The sequence below is a fragment of the Eutrigla gurnardus genome, assembly GCF_963514095.1.
Source record: "Eutrigla gurnardus genome assembly, chromosome: 4".
NCBI lineage: Eukaryota > Metazoa > Chordata > Actinopteri > Perciformes > Triglidae > Eutrigla > Eutrigla gurnardus.
Window position 1 is genome coordinate 668,714 of NC_139918.1, and position 23,235 is coordinate 691,948.

A 23,235-nucleotide genomic window follows, 5' to 3' on the forward strand; every position below is an offset into this window, starting at 1 on the left:
GAGAAGATACAGATCTCCTTGTCTTACTACTTAACTATGCACAGAGAGATAGTAAGGGCGTTTATTTCAGATCGGACAAGTCAAAAGCTGATGGCAGTTTTAAAGTGTATGCAGTAAACCATTTAAAAGAAGTACTTGGACATGATGTGTGTTCTCAGTTGATGTTCATCCATGCTCTCACTGGCTGTGACACAACTTCTCGGATCTTCGGGGTTGGCAAAAAGACTGCTTTCCAGGAGCTTGTAAAAGGGGATCCTGTCCTTCGATCTTGTGCCAATGCATTCATTGTCCCAAACCAGACCACAGAGGTGATCGATGACCTTGGGTGCCAAGTAATGGCTGTCCTCTTTGGTGGAAAGTGCACAGACTCCCTTGCAGCAATGCAATATAACATTTTCAGCAAGAAGGTTGTCTCAGCTTCATCAACTGTAACGCCCTAACGTCTGCCACCAACTGAATCTGCGACCAAATTTCACTCTCGTAGAGCATACTACCAGGTCATGGTCTGGATGGGAACAGAAGATGGTATGGATGCCCTGAACTGGGGGTGGAGCCTGCAGGACAATAGATTTGTCCCACTCATGTCAACAATGAATCTTGCTCCAGACAGTCTCTTGAAGGTCATTCATTGTAACTGTACCACTGCCTGCAAGAAACTCCGCTGCTCTTGCAGAAAATATGGACTACCTTGTACTACTGTCTGTGGACCATGTCAACTTAAGGAATGTTACAATCCACATAACAAGTTTCTTCCAGAGGAGCCCGAAGATGATGATGAATAAAGACCACAATAAGTGTGGCATTTATGTTGTTCAACACCAACACCACCTTTCTAGTTTGAATAGTAACCAATTTTATCAATTTAACCAATGTAAGCTTACAGGCAGTCATTTTGAAAATGATGCCTTTCTAGCAGTTATATTTACCTAGATTTGTTGCACGTTCTTAATGTATAGAGGTACCAGAATCAGTTGAAACATTCTTTTGTAACATTTTCCATTTGAGATTTAGCCATTCTAAGCTCCCGGCCGCCATTTTGGACGTCATTATGAAAATGAAGCCTTTCTGGGAGGTATATTTTCCTAGATTGTTAGTATGTTCATAAGCATATTTGCAGGTACCAGAATCAAGTGAAAAATCATTCGAATAATCTTTTTCTATTGAGATATATAGCCATTTTAAGCTTGGCCGGCCACCATTTTGGACGCCATCTTGAAAATTAAGCCTTTCCGGAAGGTGTATTTTCCTAGATTTTTAGTATGTTCGTAAGCATGTCTAGAGGTACCAGAATCAGTTGAAAATTCCTTTGCAACATTTTTTCAATTTGAGATATAGCAATTTCAAGCTCCCCGCCGCCATTTCGGCCGCCATCTTGGTAATGAGGGCTTTCTGGGAGGTATATTTTGGTATACTTTTAGTATGTTATTCAGCACACCAAATACTACTAGAATCCATTGAAAAACCTTTTGTATCAATTTTTTTGGGGTTAAGCCCTTTTTTTTCATAGATTGACTCACCCAACATGTATTTGCTGCTAATGTTTTACATCAGGCTTGGCATCATCTTGTGTACTGAAACACATTTATTTTATATGTGCTCTGTGAATATTTGGCCTTGTGCGGAGAGTCATTCCATTCTGTTATTTGCACTGTAGCTGTGTGTCTGTGTGTTAATAGCTGACACGTATAAGGTTATAGAAGCAAAGAGGTGTCTCATTCTTCTTGACATACACACCATTTACCACCATATATGACTGCATTTTTTAATTGTATCTTTATTTGGGATGGACAAGTAAAAACACCTGCACAGTAACAATAGTGGAAATAAAAACACATGTCCTTCCAGTTTTGTTTGTTTTGAGTCCAGAAAAAAAGAATCACCAGTCATCCAGGCATAGAGTCCAAAGTGGGTACAGTCATGGATCGTGTATCAGATTACGTTCATCCTTTGTATTGCCCACTCTCCTCTTGTTAAGTTAAGTTTCACAGCAATTGTCATAGAATAACATCAGTAGATATTCATTATCCTCTCGAGGACGGTACTGACAATTCGCCCGGGAAAAACAAAGCCAGATGAGGTTCACATGTTCACTTAGAGAAAACTCTGATACAACTTAATCATAGATGGAACAGATTACATGAGACTATGTACAGGAACCAGGGTGGCCGCCTGCTGCTGCTGTCATAGAAATAATCAACAGTAACCAGTCAGAAATTAAAAAAGAAAAATTACGAAACAATAATACCAGTGAGATCAAATAAAGTATGTTCTCGTGGGGGCTATGAATGAAATCCAGTTGTTCCAAATTTGGTAGAATTTTTCCTTTTGGATTCTTAATCGATAGGTCAATTTTTCCATCCTAAATATCTCTAGAGTAATTCCAATCCAATCATCCATGGTAGGCTGAATCGGGCTTAGCCATCTCCTTGTAACTTTTTTCTTACTTGCCACCAAGAGTAGTTGCAGAAGCTTTATCTCGCTCCTACGTTCCAAAAAACAGACAAGACCCAGGGTATTCGAGTGTTAAAGACCGTGTTTAAGGAAGCCTGGATACCCTTCCAGAAAGTGTTTAACCTGGGACAATCCCAGAAGATATGATAATGGTTAGCAACAGTTGAGCCACATTGTCTCCAGCATGGCATATGTGCACCCCTATACCTCTCCTGATACGGTGTCTTGAAGTATCTAATAATGTTCTTCCAGCAATGCTCTCTCCAGCTCATGGAGCTGGATGTTGTCCACTGGAAGGACCAGATATTGCCCCACGCCTCTTCAGAAATCTCAATCCCTGATTCCCTTTCCCATTTACCTTTAATGTATAAAGTGTTATTATCAGTTGCATGGGAGAGAGCTGTGTATAGTTTTGAGATGGAGTTAGAAGGGGTCATGGTCATGGCAGTTTTCAAAATGCAGTAAAATTCTGATTCAACATCTGAAAGGTCAGTCAACTTACATTCATGATCAATATATGATCGTAGTTGCAAGTGTCTATGAAATTTGTTTCGTGCCAACCCATGTTTTACCCGCAAGGTCTCAAAACTGTGCACAGTGTGTCTTTGAGTAAGTGAAAAGAATGTTGTGAGACCGTATATTGTCCATGATTTGAAGCTAGAGTCGTGTTTGTTGGGAATAAAATCGGAGTCATAAGCAAACCATCTGAAAATTCTCAACATTCTATGTATCTCACAAGTATTAATTACCTTTTGCCAGACTTTGAGAGTGTGGGTCAACCAGGGGTTCTCCAACTCTTTTAAATGACACATTAGACCCTTATCCGCTATTACAGCTTGGATGGGGAACTGATTTGACAGATTGGACTCCAGCTCCTTCCACCTAGCTATATAAGTTTTGTTACACCAGTATAGAAGGGGAGCTATCTGTGCTGCATAATAGTAATTCCTTAAACAGGGGAGACCCAACCCTCCACTTTCCTTGGCGAGTTGAAGGGTAGCATATTTAATCCTTGGTTTCCGGCCCTGCCAAACAAATCTGGAGATCCATTTGTCCCATTCCCTGAATTGATTTTCACTCACCTCTATACACTCTTAGAAATAGGGTTCTTCTACAAGGGCTGAGGTTCTACCTGGAACCATTTGCTTCTGAAAAACCCTTTCCCGAAGAAAGGGTTTTTCAAGGGTTCTTGGTAACACTAATGGTTCCAGTAAGAACCATTTTGATCGAGAGAACCCTTTAAAACCCCTTTCCTGAATAAAGGGTTTTAAAAGGGTTCTTGGTAACGCTAAGGGTTCCAGTAAGAACTATTTTGATTTAGAGAACCGTTTTTGGAAGAAAGAGTTCTTCAGGGATTGTTGAAAGCATGGGTATAATATCCTGTCACCAGGGAACTTCCTGATAACACTTACCAATAATGGTAATACAATTCCTTGTGACTACTGATACAAATACTTTTCATATCCATTTTTTGTTTATTTGTTTTTTTCTTCTTCTCCAGATACTGTTGATCAAACTGTAACATAATTGCCGATCTTGGGATTTGAACACCAGTTCAACAACAACAGTCTAAAGCCACTGGCAATAGTGACTGAGCTAACCTGCTAGCTGGGTGGAGTCATCAGGTCCACCATACTAGTCTATTACCTTACACATTCTGATCAGACATACAAATAATGAAACTGAAATGTTCTGTTACCAATTTATTTTCACAACCATTAATTATAAGAACGCAAGACCTTCATCAGCAAATCTTGTTGACCCAGGCAAAGATTAGCTGTGACTGGGATTTTACCCCCCACCCTCCAAATCTAAAGTCTGTACCATTACCCACTGAGCTATCCAGCAGAATGTGTAGATCAGGGCCTCCTCTGACTCGCCACACTCACTCGCACAGCCAGGTTGACAGCTCCTTCATGTCAGTGGTCAGACAGAGGGAGCTGATCATGTGTCTGTTGTCATGTGTCTGTTTAGTGGCCGCTCTGTCTGTACAAACTGTGACTTCTGCTTTTAAGTCACAGTATCAATTCCCATGTTGACAGATATCATACCTTGCTGGTTGCACTTCCAGACAATTAGCTCAGTTGGCTAGGAGCCGGTTCTTGGTGCCAGACAATGTGGGTTCAAGCCCCAGCATGGGTGATAGTTGTAATACATCAAAATACCTGGTAGTTTTTGTGAAACAAATGTGCAAAATTTTAGAGTCATGGTAGATGATGTTTGACAAAAACATCAGAATTTTACCTCAAACACTGATTTTTGACTGTGAATGGCTTAGTCAATTTGTGAAGCCACAGTTGAGTTGCCACTTGCCAATTAGCTCAGTGTGATAGACAATGGTCTTTGGTTTTGAAATTGTGGATTTCAGCCTCAACTGGTGCAAAATGAGCAACCTTACAATGTCAACTGTCTTGCCTTCCTATTCTCCTGTTTGTTGCTCAGAATTGCCTAAAGTTGCCAAAAATAGTCTGGAGCCGACCCATTGCTGCGCAGCAGCTATAATTGTGTTTATTTTTTAAAAGTTTAGTTACACTACTCCCTTCTTCAGGAGGAAATGACACACAGCAAAGAAGCAGCAAGGGGAATTGAACCCTGGGTCCCTACAGCAAGGATATAACCTCTCTTTCTGGGGCATCTAAGTGAGCTATACTACTCACTGGACAAAGGCTTTTGAAAGTTTGTTACAAGTCAGGTGATCTAGAGATACAGTTTGAAGTTGTGAGTTCAAGGCCTGGTTGAGGCAGAGTGACCATGTTAATGCCTACTGAGGTGATGTGTGGATTAGTGACAGACAATTTGAAAAATATTAAACACTTATTTTACAGAAAATGTATGTATTTGTCTCCTCCTCATACTTTTCCATGATCGGCCTCATCCCATGGCTGCTGTACCCTGCTGACTGGCTTAGTCAAGTTGTGAAGCTGCACATAAGTTCAGTGATAAAGGAAGGTCTTTGATGTCAGAGGCCAAGCCTTAACTGATGTTAAAAAAAAAATCATATTGTAATGCTGACTTTGGGGCTACTACATCAGGGTTTGTTGATGCCAGGAATTGAACTTTGATCTCCCAGGGGAAAGGGAGAGGTTTGGTGTGTTGGGCCTGCGAGCTGGCCCAATGGTGGCTGTCATGTGTGACGGTGGTTGCCCCATGGATTGCGGTAGTGATTACTGCGAACAGAACAGAACAAAGAAGAACAGAAGCGAGAGAGAACAGAAGAAACTTCAGAGAATCAAGGTGAGCTAAATATAATATCTTATTTCAGCATGCTTGACCCTAGCTGAGGACTTTTATGGTGAAAGGTGGACTAAGCATTTGTTTCTTGTTATGTTTTGTTCGTTTGCTTGCTTGTTTGTTTTCTTGTAGAAATGACTTACACAGCTTGGACGAAAGCCGAAGTGTGCCATTGGCTTGAAAAAGAGGGTTTTGCTGAGATTTCCATTATTGTTATAATACGTAACATTTTGAGTACTTGTTACATAACACTGAAAAGTATTTTAACATTATTTAAATCAATGTGAAAACTTTGTGGGGTTCCCTCACTTTCTCATGATTCTGTTCCACTGTCACAATTACTACGTACAGTATATGTACTCTGATTCCTTTCATTGGACCATGCATTATTTTATTGTATGTAGATAGCTTACAATAAGGCGAAGTAAGTGCACCTTGGATTGATGGAACTCAAACTCTTTTTTGTCTCCCCTTTCTGCCATGTCACCGTTGCTGGAGATTACACAAATTCACCTACTGAGGACAGCATGATGTGTCTGGCCTGTCATGTTGCTGATTCCACCGGACCTATGCTGACTTTTGACCTGTTCTCCCCTGGGACCTACACAGCCTGTTCTGTTGGACTATCTTTAAATAAATGTTTTTCTCATTAAAATGTTTTGAATGTTTGCTCAATGTCAACATGATAAATGACCACAATATAATATGAACTAAACTGATCTGTATAGAACCCTCAGAAGACAAGACGGTTATTTGTGAAAACCTTTCAAAAGGGATGTTTTTAGAACCCCCTGTGTGAGGTCTAGATGAAACCCTTGAAACATGAAAGGGTTCTTAGTGGAACTCCCTGTGTGGGTTCTAGATAAAACCCTTGAAAAATGAAAGGGTTCTTAGTGGAACTCCCTGTGTGGGTTCTAGACGTAGCCCTTGGAAAATGAAAGGGTTCTTAGTGGAACTCCCTGTGCAGGTTCTAGATGAAACCCTTGAAATATGAAAGGGTTCTTAGTGGAATCCCTGTGTGGGTTCTAGACGTAACCCTTGAAAAATGAAAGGGTTCTTAGTGGAACTCCCTGCGTGGGTTCTTTGTAGAACCTCTCATGAGAGGTTCTGGGTGGAACCTTACACACACAGTTCTAGGTATAACCCTTTATGTGGGGTTCTCGGTAGAACCTTCCAAAAGGGTTCCAGGTGGAACCTTTATAAAAGGTTCTACCTGGAGCCAAAAAGGGTTCTCCTATGAGGACAAGCCGAAGAACCTTATATGGTTCTACTTAGCACTTTTATTTCTAAGAGTGTAGGCAAGTTCCTAAAAAGGTAGAGAAGTCGAGGGAGCATATTCATCTTAACTGCACTTATCCTAGAACTAAGGCTCAAGAAGGGGACCAGATTCCATCTGTGCAAATCAGCTTTTATACTCGAGGATATTGGCTCATAGTTTGCCCGGAAGAGCCCTGAGAGGTCGTTGGTCAGATGTATCCCCAAATATTTAATCTTATCATTTCCCAGTTTACCTTAAAGTTCTTACGTAAAGTCACAGGAGCAGCATAATTAAGTGTCATCACCTGAGTTTTTAAAATGTTGACTTTGTAGCCAGATAACTTCCCGAAATCAGTCAAAGTAGACATCAGTTCACTGAACGACCTCTCCGGCTCCCCCAGGCAGACCAGCACATCATCAGCGAACATTGCTACCTTATGCTCAACTCCTGACAGTGCAATACCCTTAATATATTGATTTTGTCTGATTAATTGACCTAGTGTTTCTATAAATAAATTGAAGAGGAGTGGCGAGATTGCGCAACCCTGTCTGCACCCACGGTTCAGAATAAAGGGCTCAGATAGATCACCATTTACCTTGATACGTGCTGAAGGTCTATCATATTTGGATAACTCTGATAAACTTATTCGAAAACCAAACTACTAAATAACTGAGATCGTTGCCTCCCTCCAAGAGGGTGGGATGTCTCCCTCCTGTAGGATGTAATTAAATGTCTTTAGTAATAGTGGATTGTTTAGCACAGCCCTAAATCTTCCCATTTTTCTTGTCCATTTAATACTTACTGGACTTGATGGACACCTTTCTGGCCTTTGTTGGTGCCGGTGTGTAGACAGCCTGATGACTGGGTGTGAAGACTAGAACAGACATTGAAATGTTTAGAACATTTGCTTTGCGTTTGGAGTGAACACTACTTTGGACCCAGCTCTGCTGCTGTTCACCAGCCTGCTGCGCAGCTTACACACCGTGTTACATCTACATAAAATGATGTGAACAAGGACAATATAAGTGTTGTTTCCTAGAGTGTGTGAAGAATTCAGTTGTTCAATTTTATTTTTTTATTTTTTTTATTTAACCTTTATTTAACCAGGAAACATGTCTCATTGAGATTAAAAATCTCTTTTACAAGAGAGTCCTGGCCAAGACAGGCAGCAACACAATTCCACAATTATAGATAAAGGTTAAAAACAACAGAAAACATATAAAGTCATAAACAGAACATCATCAACAAGCATGTACAGACAGAAGAGTCTGTTTCAGCATCAATAAGAAGGGATTTAAAACTGTTAAGAGAAACCAGCTCCTTACATTTACATTTACATTTAGGTCATTTAGCAGACGCTTTTGTCCAAAGCGACTTACAATAAGTACATTTGTCAAAAGAAGGAAACAAAGAAACCACAACGTATCATTGCCGATAAAGTAAGAGCTAAAAATAGAACATGTAGTTTCAGTTTATTCTGCAGCTGGTTTCATGCGGAGAGCGCAGCATAACTGAATGCCCTTTTCCCCAGTTCAGTACGGACTCTAGGTACAGTTAATAAGATGAGTTCCTGTGCCTTTTTGAATTACATACTTCTGCAGGTATGAAGGAAGAACACCAAGGATAGTCTTATGAATAAGCATATGCCAATGATGGAGTCTGCGGGTGGACAGGGCAAACCATCCAACTTGAGCATACAAGGAGCAATGGTGTGTGAGGGTTTTAAAATTGGTGATGAATCTCAGTGCTCCGTGGTAGACTGTGTCCAGAAACTGTAGGCATTTCGAAGATGCATTCATATATAAAACATCACCAGTCTTTTTTTGGCTTCAAAAGAAAAACAAGATTTGTTTCTAAAGTAAAAACATAATTTTATCTTTAGTTTTTTCACAAGTTGCTGGATATGAGGCTTAAAAGAAAGAGATTCATCAATTATAATTCCCAGATATTTATAATGAGACACAGTTTCAATCACTGAGCCCTGCGAAATGATGATAGGAGGGAGGTCAGAGGGCTTTGACTTACATAATGAAACTACTCCACTGATAATCGGCACTGGAAAGCCAACACTTGATGTAAGTTTATATAGGTATAAGTGTCCCACTACAACGTTCACCATGTCAACGGTACACATCTGACCATGCTGCTAAGTTTCTACACACAGTCCTCTTTCAGTGCTGTCTAAACATGTCTGCAGCAAAAAGTACCAAAACCAAACCATGGCGTACTATTTTGGATTCCAATAAAGCTCCTCTTAGTTTTGAGATACATTTAAAAGTTTAAAACAACATTTTGTAAAAATCATCCATAAATTTCTTGTGGTTGTGTGGAGGCATAGGTGTCACATTTGCATGAGTGCATTTAATACGTAATGCCAGTATTTTCCAGTTCCTAGGTTCTGCCTTTGCTGCTGTCACCCCAGAGCTTTCCCTACCGGTCTAGACCTGCTCTATATGAAAAGTGACTTGAGATAACTTATTTTTTCATTTTATGTAATTAAAACTGACTTGACTTAATTTTTCAATTTTTCTGTGTTTCCTGACTGCAGCTCCCTATCCTGGCCTCCTCTGTTGTCAGTCTTTATTTCCTGGAGCTCACGGATATTTTCCAGCCGGTGCATTCTGGGTACAGTTGTAATGACCGCAGTCTGTCTCTGCCCTACATCCTGCCCAGACAGGAAGTCTGCACCCTCCCTCTGCTCTTCAGTTTGGCCTTCGCCGCTCCCACTGCCACTGTAAGTAAATCTCCAAACAGTGATAGCTCACACACTGGTTGGTTTCAGGGACTGAGATTGTACACGTCCGGTCTTATTAAAGCTGTTTGAATGATTGAATTTCAATGAAACCATTGGCCACGTCCTCGGTCGAGAATAAATGGGCCCCCTTTACCGTGGCTAGTTCCTGATCCAAGTGGATCATGGGCCAGCGGGACAGTGGGACTTGTTTGTTCAGTGGAATGTAGATGAATTGTCCGGTTTGAGTTTCGAGTGGGGGCGTACCACAGACAGTCCCAGAAGTTCCCAAAAATGGGGCGATGGCTGGAAGAATGCTTGTGACCCTTCACGATTACGAGGTGGGTGGGGATGTTGGCTGTTTGTGACAGGATAGTAACATTGGGCCTCATTCACGAACCGTTCTTAAGAACAAATTTGTTCTTAAGTCCTACTTACAAAGTTTTGATGAAGATCGTGGCATTCATCAATGTTTTCTTATCCATGATTTGTTCTTAGGTACGAACAAATCCTACCAACACTCAGGAGTACTCTTACGCACAAATGTGCCGACATGTTCGCATGGTTGTGTTGTCTTCTTTTGTCCAGTTCATTAAAATATGATATTACAGTGATCTTTCGGTCACATTTATTTATTAATTCATTTATTCATTTTATTTTTGGGTAATTTACAGGACATTTTTTTTTATTTTAAAATAAATGAAATGTAAATTAACATGAATCAAGTCAATTGGAAACATGTGTTGATGCAATCTTCTCGAGTGAGTCTGCGATCCTTTTTTGATTGTCCAGCACCTCGTCCGAGATCAGGCGTGGGGAGGCACGGGCCCGAGTACACGTGTAGGTACTGCTGCAGGAGGGTTCTGGTTCCGTTTCTTGGCTCTGCGGGACTTCATCTGTGAATAAATAACAAATCAAGCCATTGCTGCGACCCTCAGTCCAATACCAAGATGTATTCTGATCTTACACACATTATTGGTAAACTCCTGCCTTTAGGACACACGTTTTAAATAAAGGCATTCTTTCAGAAAATAAATAATCTTTCGCTTCTTCTGGAGTAGCCACAGCACAGGGAGGGGATGAAACCGTTGCCTCGGGGCCCAGGTCTGGATCCAGACACTCAGTCGATGGTGCTCCTAAAAAGTAACTGTTAAAAAACAGTGATTTACATTTTTCCCATATAGCATACCTGAGAGTGTCGTTTCCCCGATGATGGCCCCCGATGCGCTGGTCCATCTCACAGTTTTGGGTGGCTGTTCCCCCTCCTGTCCGTTGCATCTCCCGTCGGCATTTTGCGATCTTTTTTTTAATTATTTCTTATTTATTTGTGTTAGTGTAGCCTGCGCTGAGGCTACTAAATATAACTTTTTTCCTGCAGGTTATTTCCTGCAGCAGTACCTCCACTTCTGAACTGCTGAAGTTTTTTTCCCTCTTTACCTGAGGCGCTCCCCTTGCTTTGCGTTTTGCTATTGGCATTGTATCGATGCTGTTTCCGCTGTATGACATATGTGTCTGCCGACGGTCCTGCAGTCTCTTTTATGGGCATTGATGGGTGGCTACCTATGCAAATCCTATGTAAATTAGACTCCCCTGGCACGCGCTCACAACTTACGAGGAGATGGCATTCATCAATTTACGAACACAGCTGCGAACAATTCTGCAGTTCAAGAACACGTTGATGAATGCCACGTAGAGTTTTCTTAAGAAACCTTCTAAAGAACAGCTTAAGAAAGAATCTAAGAAAAGATATTGGTGAATGAGGCCAATTGACCTTACTAGCAACTAGGGAATGGTTTGCCCAGACAACAGGGAGGGAGAGCATCGCACTAGAAACCTCTGTAAATGTGTTGATCAGTTCATCAGGCCTTTGGCTTTTTCATCATTTTGAGTTATTCACAGATTCTGAAAGTGTAGTTTCTAAGCTTTCCAATGATGTCTAACACATGGAAATCTGGCCTGAAAGATTTGCAAATCTCACCTCACCTGGCGAGCAAGGAAACACAATGGTGCTCATTTGCATCTCATTCAGATAAGCCCTCCCCCCTACAGATGTCACTCAGTGATATCTGTTAGCCTGCAGGCACCGTCTAAGTAGCTAAGTAGATTTAGCAACTAGCCTATTGTCCTCAGGTAGGCTAGTTGCTAAACTATTAGCATCACAGTCAATTCAAGCAATGCCAACAGGCCCCTTAGCACATTACTCTTAAATCGGATGCCCACATTACGAGCCAAAAACCTCCCATTACAGCTTAGTTTTGATGTGCATACGATTTTAAAATGACAGTACTGAGCTAACTTAGACAGCTAAGCAAAGTAGATTACTTGGATGTTAATGGAAACTCACCCCATAAGAAACTGAAAAGTATTCCTTCTTTTTGTCTGCGGCTTTTTGGTGGATGCAGTCATCTCCGACATAACGACTGTATGTCCGTTTGCTCTCTTTCGGCAGCTAAATAATCCATCCGTATGCTGAACGTCTTCCAAGGAGAGAGTTCTCCTTTCTTCTTCCGTAGCATTTGCAGTCAATTTTACGGATTTCCTCCATTTCGCTGTCTTTATCCTGTAAGATATAGCATCTGATGTCTTCCGCTCCAGCTGATCAGTTGCGGGACACAGGCGCTGTATAAGTAGCCATGTGTTTCGCTTCTAACGTGATTGGCCGAAAAAATAACAACAGCGCGTGAATGGCCAACGGTGATCAGTATGGAAATGAACTGCTTTGCCGTGCAAACCCCAGCGAAGACACAGGCAACGGCAGATTTTTTCCGAAAGTACAAATACAAAATGTATACTTTTACGGCAACCAATACTGTTATCTGAAACATGGAGTGGCTTCTTCATGATCTCAACTTGCATATTCTGCAAAAAAACGAAAATCACAAATTTTGGGAAAAAAAAGCTTATTTTGTCGTTTTCGGGAATTCGTCCCACTCGACTTGTTGCTGGTTTTGCCTTGGCGGGTCACATATGTGTATGATGTTTCCTTTCGGACAAGGTTGCGCAAGAAAGTCAAGGAATGGGGTGCTCAGTTTTAGGAGGCTGGCTTCTTTGGGTAGTCCAGACAGGCGCGTGACTGGAAACGTCAAGTTGCAGCACTATTTCAGTCACACAATTCCGGAGTAAATCAGCCATTCCCTCTTTCAAGGTGTCCCCTTTAAAGTGACTTGGGGCCCTGTTAGAATGCTTACCCTCCTGTTTGAGGTTCCTTTCAAACTGGACCTTTCAAACTGAAGGTTCTGTCACCTGAATTTCTCTTGGCCCTGAAACTGCCTTGTGCCCTCATTTCCTTGTTTGGTTATAAGGTATTATTAGGGCCCAAGCACTGAAGTCGGGCAAAGGACCAATTGAAATTTGAAAGATTCATTCATTCTTTTCTTATCGTATGCGTTTGGAGGGGAAAACAAGGCTGGGACATTTTTCACTTCTGTCCAGTTTTGCGATTAATAGTGATCTGATATGGGTCTGAGGAATATGCCTGGAAAAACAGCGCGATAGGGCCCCCTAACAGTTTTCAAAGTTAAAGCCCTTTCACAACTGACTTTCACAAAGATGGATGAAAATCTGTACGCATATGTAACATCTTAAGACAAGGCAAAGCCTCTTGGAGCCCTACCCTAATCCCAACAAGAAGTACGCCATTTTTAATATTATATGTTATTTTGAAAGCACTCTGTGACCAAGTCCTCCCAGAGATTTATACCCGACCAAGTTCAAATGTGCTCAGCTTACTCGCAAGGCATTGACTAAGTTCACTCACAAACCTTTTTATGTTTTATCAAAGGGTGTTGGCGGGGCCTCCGATCTGCTCCAAACCTTCCACATTTGATCACCATCCTGGCCTGAACATATTTATGTGACAATATTGACATAAAGTCATAGTGCCCCCAGGGAGTCTCAACAGCTGGTTGATCAGACCCTAGTCAAACTTGGTCAGCAGAGCCTTAAGGACTTGATGATGCTTCAGTGTGAAATATATGATTTTTTACTGGAGGGCATTGCCTTGGCGACACAAAGAATTTTGATGTCACTTGTGACATGATGAACTGTTGTAATAACTGTTGTATAACTGGACTCCATGTTTTCAGATCTTTTCCAGACTTCTCAAGTTTGATAAGAATCCCACCCTGAAGATGGACAATTATGAATTATAGGGGGGCTGTGGAACTGCCAGTCTGCAGTCAAGAAGGCGGACACCATTTCAGCCTATGCCTCCCTGCAGACTCTCCACTTCCTGGCCCTTACAGAGACCTGGATCACCCTAGAAAACACTGCCAGTCCAGCTGCCCTTTCAACTGCCTACTCGTTTTCACACTCCCCAAGACGAACAGGGCGAGGAGGAGGAACTGGGCTCCTCATCTCACCGAGATGGTCCTACCAGGTCCTTCCTCTGGACCACCTACCCCGATCTACACTTGAATTCCACGCCGTCTCTGTCACCCTTCCTTTCAAGCTCAACATCATAGTGATCTATCGCCCATCCGGTCCTCTCGGTGACTTTTTAGATGAGATGGATGAGCTGCTTCCCTGATGATGGCACACCACTCGTTGTCCTCGGTGACTTCAACATTCCCTCCGCTCTCTCCTCAACTGTTATTTCCTCGCTACCATCCTCAGAACAGTTCTCCTTAATGCCTACTGAGGAAGCCTCCTCCATCCTGATGTCCTCACTCTCCTCTTCTTTGGACACTCTCTGTCCCCCAATCTCACGACCTGCGCGATCATCTCCCTCGCCTCCCTGGTTGTCCGAACCTCTGCGAACCAACAGATCATTGTTGCGAGCGTCAGAGAGAAAATGGAAAAAATCGGGCCAGCACAAGGACCTTGCTCACTACCACCACCTCCTCTCTGACTTCACCTCAATTGTTTCGGCAGCTAAATCTGCCTTCTACCTGGCAAAGATCAACTCTTCTGCCTCCAACCCCAGGAAACTTTTCTCCATGTTCTCCTCCCTCCTCACCCCTCCTCCCCACCTTCCTCCCTTACTGCTGATGACTTTGCAACTTACTTTACCAAGAAAGTATATGACATCAGCTCCTCATTCATGCCTATTCCCTCCCAGAAAACATCTCCCCCAACTCTCAACTCTGATGGCCTTACCAGCTTTAGCCCCCTCACCTCTGAAGACGTTCATGCACTTGTTACATCTAACCATGCCACCACCTGCTCCCTTGACCCGGTTCCCTCCTCTCTTTGCCAGGACATCTCACACGACATCTTGCCATTCCTCACCACCCTGATCAACTCCTCCCTCACCTCAGGTGTCATTCCAGCGGCTTTTAAGACAGCTACGGTGAAGCCTCTCCTTAAAAAACCCACCCTAGACGCTACTGACATCCAAAGCTACAGACCTGTATCTCTTCTTTCATTCCTCTCTAAAACCTTGGAACGTGCCGCCTACAACCAACTGTCATCCTATCTCTCGCAGAACAACCTCCTTGACCTTAATCAATCAGGATTCAGGACTGCTCACTCCACTGAGACGGCCCTCCTCACAGTGACCGAGTTCCTGCGAGACGCCAGAGCCTCATCCCACTCCTCCGTTCTCATTCTCCTCGACCTATCTGCTGCATTCGACACAGTCAACCACCATCCAATTCAAGACGATGGCACTGGCCTTCAGGGCCATCAAAGGAACGGCACCCATCTACCTTCAAACACTGGTCAAACCTCATGCCCCGAAGCGAGCACTTCGCTTCTCTACTACAGCTGGCCGGCTGGTACCACCATCGCTGAAATCAAACAAATGTCGCTCAGCAAAGTCCAGACTCAAAGGCTCAAGACACACCTCGACTCTACATAGCATGACCCACTTACACCCCCCCCCCCCAAAAAAAAACCTTACCTAGCACTCTGATCATAGCACTGTTGCTCTTAAGGTACTACTTTAATCAGATGAGGAACTAACACTTGTTCTATTTTTGTCCTTCTTTTGACAAATGTACTTATTGTAAGTCGCTTTGGACCAAAGCGTCTGCTAAATGACCTAAATGTTAATGTAAATGTCATAGTGGCAATTTCCAGTAGGAGTTACATGTTTTATAGTTTGATGTCCTGCTCCTAGCCGGTTGAAAAGATGCACCTCAAATCCGGTCACCTCAGTCTAGAAGGTCCCATATTATTAAAAGCATGTTTTCTTTGGTCTTTACACCTATAAACTGGTCCTTCCTGAGCCTGTCAACTCCCAGAATGAGGAAAACAAGCGACTCCTGCATGGTCTCTGCAGCCCCCCCACTAGTAAAATGGTGCTCCTACATTCTGTTCAGATTTAGCTCCTGTTGTTACGTAACAAAAGGAGTTAGGATCTGTCCCAACCATACGGGACCCAGCAACTTCACCTGAGCCACATAGGCGAGCCATAGCGATACAATCACCGTAAACATTGGCGCATTCTACCGCTAGCATAAGCGGCATCCTCTCCATCACTCTTCAAGTCGGCGATGACAGACAGAACTCATTAGCATTTAAAGGTGCAGGCACAGAAACAGCCTGTTCTCAGCATATATATAGCTTATATTTTTTAAATCGAATAATTTTTTACTTCACATGTCTTTTATACTCTATTGACAAAAAATGAAAATCACTAACTTTGAAAAAAAAAGCTTGTTTTGTCATTAACGCGAATTCGTCCCAGCTGACTTGTTGCTGGTTTTGCCGTGGCGGGTCACATTTATTATATGGAAAATAAATAATTTCTTGTGTTTTTGGCGATTAAAAATGAAAAGAATTAAACTGACATTTAAAGGGCTAAAATTCTGAAAATGATTGAATGTTTGGTAGTTTTGAGCAAGGTGGAAGTTGTTTATGAGATTTATTTAAAAAAAAATAGAAAGAAATATTGATGTATGATGATTTTATAGAAGTTTGTAAGTGCGTGACTTTTTTTTGCCACAAGGGTGTCGAGTGCGTAGTAAATTTGAGGAGGGCATGAGGGTTATTGAATGAAACCCAACCTTTTCTTGTCTTTGTCTGCATGTAGATTCTTATAGGAGAGGCCATTCTGTATTGTTATCTGTCCCGGAGTTCATCAGCCACACAGACGGAGGCTAACATCAACGCTGCAGGCTGTAATTTCAACTCATACATCCGCAGGGCTGTACGCTTCATAGGTGGGAGGACACATGTTATACATGCAACTGATTTACACCCTTGTATTCAGTAACTGAACCACAAAAACAGACACAAACAAATGCAGTAACATGAGTCAATACAGAATAAAAACTTCATAAAATAAGATGTTTAAATACAAAGTGGCACACAGTTTACATGTGGTACCAATCAAGTCTTTGCTATTTTTCCACAGGTGTCCATATCTTTGGCCTGTGTGTGACGGCACTGATAACTGATATTCTACAGCTGTCCACCGGTCAGCACACTCCATACTGGTTAGATGTGTGTAAACCCAACTTGACCCACATTAACATGTCCACTTGTGACGAAGCTTTTATTCTGGAGGATATCTGCTCTGGACAAGACGTCGGGCTCATCAATGCTGGAAGGTAAGTTTAATGAAGTGATTGAGGTACTGAGCGTGTCTGACTATGTAGTTATGTCTATGGAATGTTTAGTTTCAGCACACTCGCATAATTGTCAGGGTTTCGGGCAAGGAGGGAGGACTCAGATGCAGAGGCAGTGTAAAGGGTCTTTATTCCAAAAAAACTCAAAAAGGTGGCAAATATACAAAACAAAAGATCCAGGAAAAAATAGACTAACTCCAAAAACTTGAAACTACAAACAAAAGATCACTCCACAGGGAGGAAAACCTGACTACAAACATAAACTGCAGTAAAAACAACTTAACTTGGATTTCTTGATGGCTGTGAACATGACGAGACGAGAGACGTAGTACGAACTGGCACAAGACAAGGGGAGACGCAGACTTAAATACACAGAGGGTTAATGGGCAACAGGTGACAACAATCAGGGATCAGGGATGACATCAGACCAGGGAACACATGAGGAAGGGCAAGTGACCTGAAACGAGAGGGGAGTTATTTTCAAAATAAAACAGGAAATGACAAGACAAAACCCAAGACGAGACATTACCTCACCGGCGTGACAATAATCACAGGCCGTTAAGGTTTATAAGAAGTGGATGTAGTTATCATGATGGTTGGTTTGTGGACTATGGTTTTGAAGCCTCAAGTTCAGCCATTTTGGCCATCGCCATCTTAGATTTTGATCATCGACAATTTTTGCAACCAGGACCATACACCTGTCTCCATACACCTGTCTCCCCTCGTGCCGTAAGATGGTCGGTCCTGTTTCACCTGTCTCTGTCCGGGCGGTCCTGTCGGGCGTAGTTTTAAGAACCGGTCGTTTTATTCGGTCTCTGGTTCGTCATGAGTAGGCCAACTTTTTACATTTACTGCAAAGAGTAAGAACCAGGCTGGGAACGCTGCTTTTACTGTTGGAGCGTCGTCCAGAATCGTTAAAAAGCACCAATTAAGCAACTGACACCGTGACAGGTGCTGTGAATTTCTTCCTGCAGTGTTTGCACGTTGCCTTGTATAAGTCTTTTGGCTCACCTGTTTCGTCATCTTCAAATAATTTTCTTTTAGACTAACTCTGCTGCCATGTCTCTTCTTGAAACCCCAAACACACTAATTAAGTAAACAAACTGAACAATTGAACCTGAACCCTGACGTAAGGAAGGAAGCCGGTTACTGGATTCCTTACCTTGTAGCGGATGTTTAAATACTTGGCTATGCATGCAGCTGTGAATTACTTAAAAAAATGACATGGATGAGTTACTTCAATTTCAATAGGGCTTCGCTGCCCGATGTTGTCGGCGCTCGGGCCCTAATAAAATTGAATTGAATCTAAGCAAAGTCACATTGGACTAGAGTGGGCTACACCCTTAGCAGATTTCCAATGTAGCCTATCACAGGGATGACACATACAGACAGACAACCAGTCCCCCTCACATTCACACCTAGAGGCAATTCAGAGTCACTCATTCACCTAACCTACATGGTTTTTGGACTGGGGGGAAATAAAATCTGAGCATATAGATGACATTACTCACTACTGCAGCGCCATGTCACTCCCTCAAAACTTTTATGCACTAATGATAGATCAGACATTTGCTTGTGATCGTTGTCTAAAGCTTGAGAGCTCAGATGGAGTAAGTGGCCAGCTGGTTCTCATCTCGTATCCATCCCTGCAAATGCACTGAGATATACTGAGTCTGAGTGTCACACATTATACCGATACTATAAAAGAATCGCAATCCCCTGTTAAAAAAATATTCTTTACCCCGTTTCCTTAGTAGCGGTACATTATGTATGACAGTGTTTTAATATGAGTTGTGCGTGACAGTGGAGCAGTGATGTGTTCAGTGATCTGCTAGAGGACTGAATGGATCCACAACTAACTTTGCAGCAGCAAATCAACACATGACTTTAAAGAAGATTAAAGCAGCACACAAACTGCTCTGAGCTGGTGTCTGGATCAGCAGAACTCCATTAAAACACTATTAAAAGATCAACTCACCATTATTATTTTACGTTGTTTCTCAGTAACCTGCAGTGGACTAAAAGGAAAAGCATTCCTACCTGAGAGTAACATTCGTAATTCACATTTTGGATTTTTCAGACCTGACACAAATTTCAATTTTCCCTTCTAATTCAAGTGCTCATCTCTACAAAACAAGAAAAAAAAAATTGGGCCCAGCTTTTTTTCCGCTACAGACACCATTTGAAACTGAAATTACAACCAGCATATCCAGCTCTACCTCTCACATAATTAAAGGCATTAGCAGTCACTAAAGGAAATAAATCAACATTCTCAGGTTTATTTTACAAGAATATTTTACTGAGAGGGGTAAGAAAGCTGAAAACGTTGGACATTTTTAGAACAAGTTTTAGATTTCACGTCTATTGGCGATGTATATTGCCAAAATATCGATTCTATAATTGCTTCACAGTTTTTCTGTTATTCAATAGACGTGCATGGAAAATTAGCTTACGAAGAAGATAAAACACTCACAAGTCAGTAACTTGTAAAAGCTCTACAAACGAATGTAAATGATGACAAACTCAGGCTAATAGCTCTAATGGAAGTGCTACTTCAATAATATGGTTCAAGCTACATTTCCAGGAAAGTACTATGGAGTACTTCACATTGTGAAGGTCTTATAGTACTATAAGACCTTCACAATGTTCAGTTCATGGCTGGTGTATAGTTTCAGGCTTTTTGACTTACAAATAACAGATTTTCCATGACCAAATGTAATGTACACTGGCTCGTCTCTCTTACGAAAATGTCATGCTATGAGTTTTGCGAACCAGCAATATTTGGTCAGCAGATTTCCCAAGCTAGATTCCCGCCAATTTACTAAATCGGCGGAGGCATATAGTTAGCTGATAAGACATTAAAAAAAACATCTTCAGTTTTTTTCGTGACTAAAAATATGATGAATTTGAACCGTCAATTCATCGATCATTTCCACAGCAGAACTAGGGGGTAAGAATGTACCACAACAAATGATTGACATCATTCCTCCCTTCCACTGCCGAATAAGACCTGATGAATGTTATACAAAATGCTAGGCATAGGCTCTTGGCGTATAGTTTGCTTCACTTCGATCGGCAAATAATATTACTTTAAACACCATGGGCCCTAGTTTCGTGGCGCAGCGCAGGGCTGCGCAGGGTGGCGGAGCCGGCGCAATGCAAGTTTCGACCAGCACAGCCTTGCGCACGGTCAGTTTGGCAGTTTGGTGGATCGCCTGCGCCAAGATGGGTGTGGCGGCGCAGCAGGGGGAGGCGTCACAGATTCAGCTTGGCGTAGCGTTTGGACGCCGGGGATACCGTGATCATCCGCGAACCCAGCTCGTCTGCCACGTTTGGCCGCCGGGGAGTCCGCGATCATCAGCAAACCCAGCTCATCCGCCACGTTTGGCCGCCTGTGACTGTCGGTTTTCCACGAGCTCCGACTTTTGACTGCCTACTGACTCTGACAGCCACGTTTGACCGGTTGTCCCCCCTGGCGTGTGTGAGTACCGACCGATCTGTTTTGTTGGATTACTTTTGTTTTTTCTTTTTTTTGTTCCTGGCTATTTTGGGGATTTCTCTTGTTAGTTATTTTTCAAGATCGGATTTTTGGTTTAAAAGAACTGAGATATGGACTCATTAAAGAATATTGTTTATTATTTATGGACCATTTAAATACACTTTTGAAAAGAAAACGAAAAGCCTTGTTTGTATTCTGTTTCTTTGTTCTTTGTGCTGGGTTCAGTCTGATAAATGTGTTTTAAATAAGGGGTATAAAATTTATTATTAGGAACATATCCTTTGTGGGGGTTAAAATATTGTGTGACACAGACTTTTGTCAGGACATAGACACCTGACTGGCACCCCAGCATTAACCAAACCAGTCACACTGAAAAAAAACGTCACATAAAAAAATGGCACCCCAGATGGGACTCACATCTCCTGTCAAACACACTCAAATCACAAATTGAACAAGTGAGCAATACACTGACAGACCTAATTCAAGAACGACAAAAAGAGATGATTAAACACATGGACACACAGCTGGAATATCTGAGGACACAGGTCAATGCAGCAGTGGGATGGAGGCTGAAACACCATCATACAGACCTATTAAAGGATCTTCTCTCTGTACTCACACCCATGACTGAGGCTGTAACTCACCTTCAGGAGGATCTGTCCCACTGCAACAACTCCATAGGGACATTGTCAGCGGAAATCACTGCCAGAGCTGCAACAATCCCCCTTGGCCATGTAAGCGTCCAAACTCAGTATGAAGCCGTACCTGAAAGAAACCCCGTCTTTATTTCCAGCCGCACCAGATTGCAGTCTACTGTGCAACCTGGTATAGCTGAGGATCAATTTGGGTCGCCTGGAGGATCCACCATACATAATGAAATCAAAAGCAGATTCTTTGGAAAAAGCCCTGTAAAGCTTCTATTTCCTACATTTGGAAAAGTGGATGATACGCCAGACCCACTCCAATATTTGGGAAGGTGCGAGGATTTCCTGGCTCTCAATCCGCTTCTTGATGAGGAGCTCATCGCTACCTTGCGTAACATTTTGCATGGGACTGCAAGAGATTGGTGGGATGTAGCACGCCATAAAGTCAATACCTGGAAGGAATTTCATGATCAGTTCCGTGCCGCCTTCCTGTCGGAGGATTATGAAGATGAACTGGCAGAAAGGGTGCGCAACCGAGTGCAAAGTGAAGGGGAAAGCATCAGAGACTTTGCCTATATGTACCAGTCATTATGCAAACGCTGGAAACCAAATATTGAAGAAGAGGAAATCATAAAACTGACCTTGAAAAACATAAACCCCCAACTGGCCAGTCAGCTGAGAAGTAGCAGAGTTACCACCGTTGATGGACTTGTACGCCTTGGCCAGCAACTTGAAAGGGACCGGGAGAATCAGCTGCAGTATGAGCAGAGGAAAAGCCTGCTAAAGAAATCATTGAAGGCTGGTGCACCTGAGTCCGCTGCTCCACCTCCTAACAGGGAACACCCTGTCCGTCCTAACCAACCTGTGCATAACCGGCCACCTCAAGCATTCTGTTGGTGCTGCAAGGGAAATCATGCACCCGCTTCCTGTCCCCAGTGGAACTCCAATCGAGGAAATAACGCCTCTTCTCCTAGACCACCTCAACCAGCTACCAGACCTTCCCATGTTCAAGAGGGCCATGCTACCCTGGGGTCCCTCACTCAATCAGGATCCCCAGAAGCAACAAGCTCCTTTAACCTGATGTCATGTCCGCTCCCCTGCCAGTTGCTGCTACCATTGGGCATCGGCCCGTGGAAGGGAATCGCCATCCTGGACACTGGATCTTCTTATACGCTGGTTAATGAAGATGTGTGGACCGGAGTAAAAGGCCAGCGCGATATGATGAAACCATGGACCAGGGGACCTTTATACCTGGCGGATGGAAAAGGACGACAACCATTAGGATAGAGTGATTTAACCCTAACCTTACAAACCCAAACAATAACCTTACCCTGCGTCATCATGCCCGCTTTCAGTCTGGCTTTCCCTGCTGTGGTTGGACTTAACTACATCTGTTTAGCTGGCACGGTAAGGTTTCTGTGGCACTTATGTATGCTTATGTATTGTTTTAATGTATTATTTTTGCTTTGATGTAAAGCACTTTGGGTACCGTCTGGCTATTGTAAAGTGCTATACAAATAAAATTTGATTGATTGATTGATTGATTGGACGACATCATAATCTACTCCGCTACCACTGAACAACACAGTTTCCACATCCAAGCAGTTCTGGACAGATTACGGAAGGCTCACCTTACTGTTAATATGAAAAAGAGTCAATTCTTCAGAACCACACTAAAGTTCCTGGGACATGTCGTTTCTTCTGCTGGAGTGGAGGTGGACCCAGAGAAGACAAAAGCCGTGCAAGACTTTCCTGTTCCCAAGAACATAAAGGAGCTCCAAAGATTTCTGGGTATGGCTGGCTGGTACCATCGTTTTGTTCCCCGCTTTTCCCAGCTGACAGAACCACTCAACGCTCTGAAACGGAAGGGAGCCAAGTTCATTTGGACACCATCCTGCCAGACAGCT

General features: G+C 42.6%; 1 protein-coding gene and 1 long non-coding RNA gene across 2 annotated transcripts in view; one reads left to right on the forward strand and one right to left on the reverse strand.

The window, feature by feature from the left end:
• The window catches only part of LOC311012025 (phospholipid phosphatase-related protein type 4-like), a gene marked incomplete at its 3' end in the record, with an annotated part of 160,176 nt that overhangs the window by 23,222 nt on the left and 113,719 nt on the right, over nucleotides 1-23,235 (forward strand). The window contains exons 2-4 of the mRNA XM_084007298.1: nucleotides 9,489-9,674; nucleotides 16,648-16,777; nucleotides 16,972-17,167. Coding sequence (XP_083863424.1) covers nucleotides 9,489-9,674; nucleotides 16,648-16,777; nucleotides 16,972-17,167 — 512 coding nt within the window. The remainder of the gene's footprint in view (nucleotides 1-9,488; nucleotides 9,675-16,647; nucleotides 16,778-16,971; nucleotides 17,168-23,235) is intronic.
• Nucleotides 21,377-22,714, reverse strand: LOC311012041. The gene is made up of 3 exons (XR_014596975.1): nucleotides 22,659-22,714; nucleotides 22,406-22,579; nucleotides 21,377-21,449 (listed from the first exon to the last, which is right to left on the reverse strand). It is a non-coding gene; the product is annotated as an uncharacterized lncRNA (long non-coding RNA).